This window comes from Magallana gigas, chromosome 2 (genome assembly GCF_963853765.1).
Source record: "Magallana gigas chromosome 2, xbMagGiga1.1, whole genome shotgun sequence".
Lineage (NCBI taxonomy): Eukaryota > Metazoa > Mollusca > Bivalvia > Ostreida > Ostreidae > Magallana > Magallana gigas.
Window position 1 is genome coordinate 47242056 of NC_088854.1, and position 11295 is coordinate 47253350.

The 11295-nt window shown below is 34.5% G+C and overlaps 1 protein-coding gene across 1 annotated transcript in view; it reads left to right on the plus strand.

The window, feature by feature from the left end:
- The window catches only part of LOC136271615 (early endosome antigen 1-like), a 44578-nt gene extending 34578 nt beyond the window's left edge, over nt 1-10000 (plus strand). The window contains exons 9-15 of the mRNA XM_066071974.1: nt 3058-3228; nt 4355-4558; nt 5231-5438; nt 6487-6597; nt 8647-8781; nt 8895-8990; nt 9089-10000. Coding sequence (XP_065928046.1) covers nt 3058-3228; nt 4355-4558; nt 5231-5438; nt 6487-6597; nt 8647-8781; nt 8895-8990; nt 9089-9379 — 1216 coding nt within the window. The 3' untranslated portion in view covers nt 9380-10000. The remainder of the gene's footprint in view (nt 1-3057; nt 3229-4354; nt 4559-5230; nt 5439-6486; nt 6598-8646; nt 8782-8894; nt 8991-9088) is intronic.
- Nucleotides 10001-11295: the final 1295 nt, after the last annotated feature.

Consider the following 11295-nt stretch of genomic DNA (forward strand, 5'->3'; position numbering starts at 1 on the left):
TTGTATTGATGAGACAATCACATAAGGTGCAAAAACCCTTACAAAACCTTATCACAAACAAAAGAAGTTGACGCATGGAATAATGAATACTTTGGACTTATTGATATAAATATTCAATTTTTCAACAAAAGAAGTATGTCTAATAACAAGAAGACTCCTTTCTTAAAATAAGTCTCTTTCATAAAGATCATTTGCTAATTGTTGGAAAATGGCTGATACACTAGTTTTTTTTAAGAAAGAGGACCCATCACTTTCCTGTAATTAAGAACATGTTTAATTACTAAGCTGTGTAAATAAAACAATGGAGAGAATTGGTTTCAAACATGTTTATAATTATTTCCTTAGTAACAAAATATTTTTTTTAATATATCAAGTAGGTTTTTTCCTCGATCTTTGTACAGTGTAACAGTTAATTCAGACGTATCACAGTACTGTGAAAAAATATCAGTGAAGATAAATTATGTTGTTTAGTCTCTTGTGATCTTTTGAAACTTTTGAAAAACATGGCACTGGAGAGACACAGTTTGTTGTCGGACGGGCGGCGTTGTTTTTAAGTAAAATTTTGAACTCGACCAACAATTCGCTTTATCTGATTTATCGTAAAGCTTGTGTGATTTTCCTGTTGGAACGTTGTGGTTCCTCAGTAGAACGATATTTCAAACGGCAAAGTTAGGTAGCCATGCGTGTTTGTCATGATTTTCTTTGATTTAAGGAGGCCGACTTTAGTTTGCATTGCGCATGTTTTTGCGCATTCTAATATAATACAGTTCTTTTATACTTCTTATGAATTTTTTTCGATATCATTTATAAAATTGAACACAATAAACAAAATACAGATAAAAATATATAGATTTTTAAAGGAAATTTTTATTTTTAACACGATTTTTACGTTGTGCGACAGGGGAGCATTGCCATTGCGCTTTTATGACGTTATGATCAAATGAAGCTTTGTAGGAGTACGTTATAAGAAATAACATAAAAGAAAAAGTAAAAACTGTACGATGTTGAAATTTTATATACAGATTGATGCTATCCTCGAGGATATTTTCCTCATTTTTGGAATGAATCCATTATACCAATCATCATTCGTGATGATCCAAATATATAGCAAAATTTGGTGAGTTTTAATATTTTGAGATGGACCCCACTAAAAACCAAACGGTAGAATTTTGTGTTTTTTACATATAAGGTAGGAAATGATATTACTTATCATATTTAACAATTTGAGAAAAAAAGCTATTGTAGTATTTTTTAAAACTGCTTTGATGTGCGGAAAATGACAGTTTCCAATATATTCCTATAGTGAATGTACCTCTATTTTGAGATGGTCCCTAAAAAGAACCTGACGGTAGATTTTCATGAACCTTCGCATATAAACTAGAGTTGGTTTAAATTACATATGGTTAAAAAATAAAGAGTTATGCTATTGTAGTTTTTCCGCAAAAAAACCCAAATCGGCCTTTTAAAGAGCGGTTGTAAAGTTCGTTTGCTTTGGCAACGTCAGTTGAAACGTTAAGGCGAGCGAGAAGTTCGTTCTTGTACTTGCATTGTTTATTGTCTCGTTGTTCTTTTGGTTGAAGTGTAGCATCAAAATACAACAGAATTTCTTAAGCAAACAATAACTCAAATGGCACAAATTCTGCTGAACCAAGGTGAGGAAATTTTCGAAATGAAATCATTCAGACGAAATTATTCGTTATAACAGTAAGCCACATTTTACACAAGGCATTGATAGGTTTGGACATAAAGAACTATATCTGGCAAGTGTGTCCCGAAACAGTACTTCACTAACTTCTCTTGCATGTTGAGATTTTTTAAAAAAAAGGAACGCCTTAGGATAACGAGTGAATAAATCAATGCAAAGTCGAAAATATTCATATCCTTTGGGTGATTTCTTAAGGTGACCTTAAATGTCAATTTACTTTCAGAAAACATTTATGCAGTTCTTTAACTGAGAGATAACAGGAACGTTCATTTCGCTTTTTTGGAACAAGTCCTGTTGTGGATGCTAAGGAGTGTCCCCTATATGTCGATAGCATGTGTTCATGTATGGTATCGACACTTGTGGAGCTATAAACTGGTAGCCAACATTCATAGCAGCTATAGTTTTACTGTAACTGGTTGGTTACATCACGCACAGCTGCCATGGCATTTACAACACTTTTCAGACGTGGCACTAGAAAAATTTGGTCATTCGTGAGCCAGTGTTTTTCACAATAACAAATTTGGTCTTCAGGCCATCGATGGTTTATGGAAACCTAGGTATGTATGACAATGTCCCTTACTGGGGGCTTCAGACCTTTCATGACCATGGTGGTCAGAGAATATTCTGGCATTGGTCTACTGATTCTGAGTTTTGCTGTTTGATCTCGACCAGCCCAAGGCTGAAAGAAACTCTTGGATTAAATCGGGTTAAGACCGCAGATTTCAGGTGATGCAGAGATGTCTGTTTTTCTAACGTCAGTTGGAAATACCTATCCTAGTCTTTCAGGTAAAATGAAAAGTAGTAATAGGCAGCGTCGATGGGCACATTCCTTTTTGAAATGATAGTCATACATTGTGACCAGTATTGAGCGGCAGATGTCTTGCCATTGTAATATTTTAGGGTATTATTAGCACACGGGAGAGACACAAAGGAGGCAGGCGCTGGATTCATTGCAGCACAAATATCTTGTCTTGAGAGGAAAGATATATGTAGCAGGAATAGCTTGGTTGACTGGGTCATTTCGCACTTTTGTAGATTGGTCCTCCTGAGAATGATACAAGGAAGTACGAGGTGGTGATAGAGGGTGGGAGTTTTGATAAGAGATAGCTGGCAGGTCTTCTTTCTGTTGAGGTGGAGGTGGGGACGATTTCGTCGAGGTAGTAATATTGACATACAAGGAACGTTGTGAGAGTGACGATGCAGGTGTTGCTGCTGCTGTTACTCTTTGGTTTGCAAGGGAAGTTGGTGATTGTTCATCTCGGTTGCTATTATGGGGAGGTCTGCATTCTACGGACCAATTCAATTGTCAAAAATTATCAACAAATCACTGATTAATTTTAATCAATTTCTAGAGCGGCTGATGAGAACAAGAATAACATTCAACGACAGAGGATTGAACTTGCAAACAAGGAGAAAGAAATTGCCGACCTGAATGAACAGCTCAAAAGCAAGAAAGAGAGTGAACAGATGCTAAATGAGCAGCTGAAGACGGCTAGAAGTGAAAAAGACATGGCGCGGACAAGGTAGAGATATACTGTACAAGTAACACATATGTTGTTTTAAAGCAATGTTAATTGTTATGTGTGTGATGCATAAGTATGCATTTATCAATATTTACATTCAGTGTATATTTCCACTTATGTTTGCATTGGATAATGTGACGTTTATTTTTCTATAACACACGAAACCTGAACATTGCGTATGAGCACAGTTAAATTTCATCACGCGTTTTGAATACATTTATTATTGTAAGATTAAATGAAACGTTCAATCTTAAATAACCAATTTGATTTGACATGTACTTATGAAAAATAATCGTTAAACCACATCTATTTGTAAATAAAAAGATTTTTCTTAACAAACTTTCTGGTACTATATTTTTTAGTCGCGAGAGCGAACTAAATATTACATGTAAGTATCGCTGTTCCATCTATTATTCATATCCCTGACTAAGGTCGTATAAATTGCATTAAAGCGACGGTACACAAATCGTTTATACAAATAAACATCAATATGAATATAAATATAAGCATTGGGTGCCTATTTTTGAATATCCTCGGTTCTATAACACACACTAGGCCGTGCAGAAAAATATCATTTCGCGCTAATGTGCGGTTTTTCTGCAGGGCCTGGTGTGTTATAGGACCGACGACACCAAAAATTTAAAAGCATTGAATACAGTGTGACCGTCCATTACGACAATCATATTCTGTCAGGCATGGTGTTATTCAAAGTGCCTATTGTTTTGTGTTGGGAATTGGAGCTTATACTGTAATTCCTGTAATTCATTCATTTAGTTCACAGTTTCAATTCTCCACTTTGGATTCGATCCGGCAACATACGAATTTGTTCAGATTTATAAGTTTAGTAAGCGTATGACATCGTTTTCACCTGGGGTTTTTTCCAGAACCACATGATAAGCTTTCTTTTTCTTTTTTCTTTTTTTTTGGGGGGGGGGGGGTATGCATGTTACAGTCTTACAACCGATGCTCTTATCGTATATCTTAAGCGGCTACTAAATTGGTATCCAAGAGATTTTTAAAAATTTTATAGATAAAATGATAGTTTTGAATAAAAGTATTAATGTAATTGTGAAGACCAATTTGATGTTTCTTTAAAACCAGCTCATGAATTTTGATCCATTTCTAGAGCGGCTGAAGAGAGCAAGAATGACATTCTTCCACAGACGACGGAATTTGCAAACAAGGAGAAAGAAATTAGCAACCTGAACGAACAACTTACAGCTGCAGGAAAAAATCATCAAGCATTACTAAAAAGCAAGGAAGAAAGTATCCAGAGGCTAAATAATGAGCTGGAAATGGCTAAACGGCAGCAAGAATTTCTGCTGACAAGGTAGGGATATACTGTACAAGTAACAGAGATGCATTTATCATTGAATACCATGTGACTATGCATTACAAAAATCACTTTTTGTCAGACATTGTGTCATTCAAAGTATCTATTGTGTTTGTGTTTGGAATTGAAGCTTTACTGTGATTAAATCATTTATCCTGCATCTTACGAATCCGTTCATTTTTATAAGTTTAGTTAGCGTATGCCGTCGTTGTGTTTTCAGGATTCTATTTTTGCTAGAGCAACATGGCAAGATAAAAAAAATAAAACATGATAGTACGGATCGGCTTTTTATAATTCTTCAACTTAAAAAACAGAAAACTTGAGACACTGAGATTTTTTATATGTAAGCTGAACATAGCACGCCATTGCTGTTAAACTAAATCGTTTCAATTTCATGTATAGGATTTAAAGCTGGATAGCCTTATATATGAATAGAAGTTTAATTGGCCAAAGTTATGATTTAAGCTAAAAATCTTAAAAATCTTAAAATTTAATTTCTCAAAATTTAACGGAAATTCCGACATTTAAATTTTTTTCATCTACAAGCAATCGATATAGTGATGTAAAAACGACCATAATGAAATGAAAAAAAATGTAAATATATTTTACCTCATCGTAAGACGGTTTTGGAAAATAAGCTCTCATTTTTTGTTGTATGTGAATTTGCAGACTGAGTCAGTTGGCAGGCGCTAAACTCAGTCTGGCCAATCAAGCCATTATTGAGATGACAAATCCGAACCGCCCCATTCAAATAGCTCTAGCGGAACAGTTCAGCGACCTGTTCGACAATTTGTGGATAGACGTCTGGGAAGAGTTGTCTGGCACATATAAAATGTCGGAAAGAGACTCGATACAGACACTGCTACAAATTTTACAGGTATGTACGTTAACATAGTTGTTTTCACAAACTATCCTCATAACCTTACAATCAAGAGGTTAAAGCTGACATGAATTTATAAGAGCATTTGGTCGCCATATTAGTTTCCAACGCTCCTATATTGCCACTAGGGTATATATACCGGTTCAGAAAGTTACGGTCGGTTGCTTTCCGATCGAGGCATTCAGGTTGCACGGACTTCTAAATGCATGAAGTACACATTGTAGAAACAACAATCAATGAAATACAAAATATATTTATTCTGTGACTGGATTTCCCAGATATCTTTATTATTTTGCACAGACGGTGCTGCCTTACTTCGTATTCACATCGAACACGTGTGTCGTTCATACAGAGTGAATAACGTCTGCGTCTTTTTGAAAACCCCGGCGGCACTACATCCTACACAGTCAATAAATGATAGTAAATCCAAGAAAGTAACAACGTAACATCGTTTCCATCCGTTCCTACAAAAACGCTCCGTTTCTAAAAAGTAGGCGATCATTGACATTGCTCGATCTTCCACAGTGTGTTGTTTGCGCATGTGCCATGTTATAACATACACAGGAAAACGGTCCACAATTATCGAGGAATTTTATAAGTATATCCGCCTGGATTTCAGTCTGTCTTGTTTCGTGGTTTATTGGATATATCATTATCAGTGCAGTGGTTGTCATTTTATATTTCTTCAAAACGAGTTTCTACACGTCTTTCGTCCAAAGTAACGTGTTCGGGTGTATAAAATACCTGAATGCGGTGAAGCATGAATAGTGCTCTCAGTTTTATATAGGGGGTGTTAAGCAATGAGCAGAAAAATAGAAATCGACAACTAATATGGCGGTAGTCGGAGATACTAGTAAAGGGGAAATAATGCGTATTTATGAATTCATGTCGGCTTTAATCTTTGGATTAACTGACTCGATTGCATATACCTGTAAACTTTAATTTGACAAGAAACAAGAGAAAAACAATCGAATTTAAAAACAAAGTTTTATATTAAAACAACTAAATTGTGTATATAATATCGGATTTTTCGTTCGATTTTTAGGATTCGTATGACTATTGCAAGGACATTTCCAGCAAAAGATATTTAAATACACTAGCAGAGTTGACACTTTTGAAACGTGTTGAGCCAAACGAAACTCCCTCGCAAGTACAAGTAAGAAAGTCTCTTGCTATCATTAATAGTAAAAAAATAAAATTAAGGCCTCGTAATGAAAAAGTGTAACATCAATATGCATATTACACAAGAGAGCTTTTCGTTTGTCAAAATACCCCGTAAACTCTGATAGTAATAACGCACAAAAATACAATTTTACAGTTAAAGATAGTGTTTAAATCAAACCAAAAAGCAATAATCAAAAAGCCTCATGGGTTTTTAATGATAAACATCTTTTGGCGTTATAACGTTATAAAGCTGAAAGCTCAAGTGAGCTATTCTGATCACATTTTGTCTGTTGTCCGTCTGTCTGTCCGTCTGTCTGTAAACTCCTCACATTTTCAACATCTTGTCAAGAAACACTGGGTCAATTTCAACCAAACTATGACAAAGCACCCTTAATTAATCTAAGGGGATTCAAAGTTGTGAAAATTAAGGATCACGCCCTTTTGCAAAGGGAGATAATTAGGAATTTTTGAAAATGTTCCAGATATTTAAAAAAATCTTCTTCTCAAGAACCATGAGGCCAGGAATGCTTAACCTTTTGTGGAAGCATCCTCAGGTAGTGAAGATTCAAAGTTGTGAAAATCATGACCCTGCGGGTAGGGTGGGCCCACTTTGGGGGTTGACGTTTTACATAGGAATACAAAGAGTAAATCTTTTAAAATTTTCTTCCCAGAAAGCAGTCAGCCAGGAGAGCTGAAAATTGTGTGGAAAATCTTTAAAAATTTTCTTCTTAAGAACCATTTGGGTAGGAAAGCTGAAACTTGCTTGGAAGCATCGTCAGGTAGTGAGATTTCAAGTTAATTCAAATCATGATTCCCGGAGGGTAGGATGGGGTCACAAGGGGGGGATATAAATTTTTACATAGGAATATATAGGAAAAAATTTTTTTAATCTTTTTCAAAAAAATTTGCCTAGAAAAGCCGTAACTTTAGTAAAAGCAACTTCCGAAAGTGAAGATTCAAATTTGTTTAAATCATAATCTTTAGGAGTAGTGTGGGGCCACAATGGAGATTTAGTTATTTAAAGGAAAACATTCTCAAAATTATTCACAAAAACTGAAATATTTTTATATGTATGCTTTTACTTTGTGCAGGCAATAATATTTTTAACCGGGTTTTCCGAAGGAAAAAATGGTGAAAATTGCGGGCAGGCGGCTGCCAAAAGGGTATCCTCATTGTACGGATAACTCCTCCTACAGTTTTCAAGATAGGAAATTGTTCTTTTGCAGATCAATTGTACATATATTAGAGGTGTGCATATTGCTAGGATTTTTATTTCCGATAATTTTTTTTTTAAAATACCAGCTTTTGAACTTAGTCATTTTTTGGCAAAATATTGCATATAGGGTACCCTCATTGTACGGATAACTCCTCCTACAGTTTTCAAGATAGGAAGTTGTTCTTTTGCAGATCAATTGTACATATATCAGAGGTGTGGATATTGCTAGGATTTTGATTTCCGATAGTTTTTGAAAAAAATACCAGCTTTTGAACTTAGTCATTTTTTGGCAAAATATTGCATTTATGGTACACCATTTCACTGGATATGGGTTGACTTGGATTATGGATACAGTTCACATAAAAGAAAACCCGGTTTGCTGTCACATTGACAGCTTTTCACTTGTTATACATTGCTCATTCTTTAAAATTGTTTAAACTTTGGTCCCTGGACACTTATTGGACCTCACAAGGGGTTCAGAGTTTAATGTAGGTTTATATCCTGTATATGAACAATTGTTAAGGGTCTTTTTGAGAACTGCAATGCTGAATGTGATATGACTATAAAATCATCCTGTTAAAAAAGGGACTTGATTATAAATAGAATATCCAGGGGGGGGGGGAACAGATTTTTTGTATAGGATCTACAATTCTACATGTATTATACCAGCGGCACATTGTCCATATATTTTTGTATTATGACTTCGCGAAGCTGATTTTATCATGCCGATGAGCGATGTGGCCCATGGGCCTTTTGTTTGTATTAAATGACAGGTATAAAGTGAGCATTTCATTTTTGTTAATGGGTCATAGTTTTATCTGAAAGGGAACAGGAAAAAATAATTCAGATGTGAAAGCCACTGATTCAAAGGAAATAACTCTGGGAGAAATTCAAAAGTTACAGACGTTGCTCGACTCCCCCAGTTCTAGTTCTGCAGCGGATAATACAGCAGTAGACTTGGTACATGTGCAATAGTTATGAAAAAGTTACATATTTTCATAGATTGATTTAATCCTTTTCATTGCTGTATCTATAACAAAGTACATGTAATTACTTAAAATTTTTCTATGTAGATTCTCGAAAAGATTGGGTTGAATGTGACCTGCTTGAGCGATATTAAAAAAATCCTGAAATCATCACTGGAGGGAACAAGTGTCATTGTACAAGAGGTATATCTGGTTCCGTGATGGAAGAAAGGGCTGTCTTTTATTCATGATATGAATGTATTATAGTTTAATTAAACATCGGCTGTTTCATCTCGTTATAGAGTTTTTGGAAACAAAGACGCGAAGATCCAGATGGACAAAAGGAAGTTTTGGAGTGTACAAAGCCTTTTATGATGAAGTGCGTTCATATTTGTTGGTTAATGGTAGGTCAGGATCCGCCTGTGTATTTGAGATTCTCGGACAAATGTGAGGATAAATTTAATAAAGACATTTATCGGGAGTACATGGCCAGTGGGAAGATGCTGGACTTCGTGGTTTGGCCTGCAATCTTTCTTCACGAGAATGGACCCATTCTCCAAAAGGGCGTTGCGCAACCGATTTCAAAGAAATAACGTTTCATGTTAATAACTTGCTTGTGTCCGATACAATTCCAATGGTTTTTATATCATTGTTTAACGGGTCAATAGCTTGCTTTTAAAGTGGCCTATTATTTTTCACCATTAAGCAAGACATGATTAACATTTAAAAAAATCGATTTACATGTTTTAACATGTTTATGTTACAGTAAATGTAAAGGTTATTACTACGAAATGCATGTTTTAGTTACATTAATCTTGTATATGGAGAAGGCACCGTTGTGCAATGCAAAGTCAGATACTAAGTACATGCGCCGATCCACATATTTTTGGGGGGAAGGGGGTGTGATGGGAGTTCCGAGGCCTATGTTTGATAAGTTTTCCCAGTGAAAATAATGTTTGGAATTTCCGGGGGGATCCAAATTTCCCCTTCCCTTTAGATCCGCGCATGAAATAGTTCTTTCTTATAAACATGTAAATATCAGTAATATTTACCTTGACATTGTTTAATGTCTAAATTTAATAAGGTTTTACATGCATTTGAATTTTAATTTTTTCTGAATACTACCATTTGATTGCATCAAAGATGCACTGTTATAATAATTAATCCAGTTATTTTAAAAATGCATTGAATTTCAAATAAATTTTCTTAATTTATGTCAATATTTGGTGTATTTTTTTCAAATACTTTCTAGAATTCATTGTAAAATGTTTGTAAAGTTAAATTCATTTTCAAATTCAAGGTACTTAGGGTGCTCAACCTATTAAAATGTTTTCTCTGAGAATTTTGTACTTGTTCATAACATTTATATAGACACAAAAAGGAAAATTATAAAGGAATCCTCCTTAAGGACGTCTAAATACGTAAAATGGAGCTGATAGACTTCAGTGGTAAATATTCACAAAAAAACTCACGAAAACCTAGACTTATTGTGATTTTCCACCCAATTAACTTCCACAGATAATAAAACATGACCATGATAAATATGAACATATATTTATTGTTCTAAATAAAACATAACACTTCACATTCAAGTATTGTGATCACTTATTAATCACAACTCTTCAAAATTATTACATGATTACTCGTTTTAAAAACACAGAGTGAATGTTTACAAAAGACTATTCAATGGAATAATTTTTAAAATTACATCACATTTTATTCCTCTTTGATATTGTATAAATTTACAAGTTGTGTTTTACAAAAGAGTGTTGAACATAATGCTTAGCATTGACTTTTAATGATATAGTATAGAATTACAAAGAGTGTTTTATGCCCTATTGCACATTCTCTCTCCTCATTAACATTATGACCAATGTACATTTATTCTCAAACGATCAATGACAAGTATGTAGTCCTGATTAGAGAAAGGGTGCTCTAGAGTAAAGAAAAAAGCTTTTGCCATATTTGCCAAAAACTATGAAAATTAGAATTATTTTGCGGAAAAAAATATACCATAAGCTTCATCAGTTGCCACAGCAACCAGAACTCTGGGTTTTGGCCTTCCTCTTTGGGTCAACTCTATTTCCGTGTTCTGTTTTGATCTCTATCACGTCTTTGCCATCTCGTAGCCTTTTTATTGCTGCTTTAAATGCCTCATCAACATTTTATTAATCTTTAAAATACGTCTGTAGCAGTTGAACAGCTGTTCTGGATGATTAAAAAGACATTGTCTTGTTCTTTTAATACTTTTATGCATACTTTTCAAACAAAATGATATGTAGGACTTCGTATTTATTGCTTTTATATCTTTTGACAACATTTTTGGCCAGTTTCGGGCAGAAACAACCCAGTTCAAGAAATATTTACATACTTATCCTCAAATGTACAAGATGGCCGCACATCCCTCTTAACAACAACAAGAATTCCCCTTTGAAAAAGCACAAAATTTGAATAATTTTCTGTAAAACAATTTTTAAATTTCATTTTATTATCTAATAAAAGTAAGAAA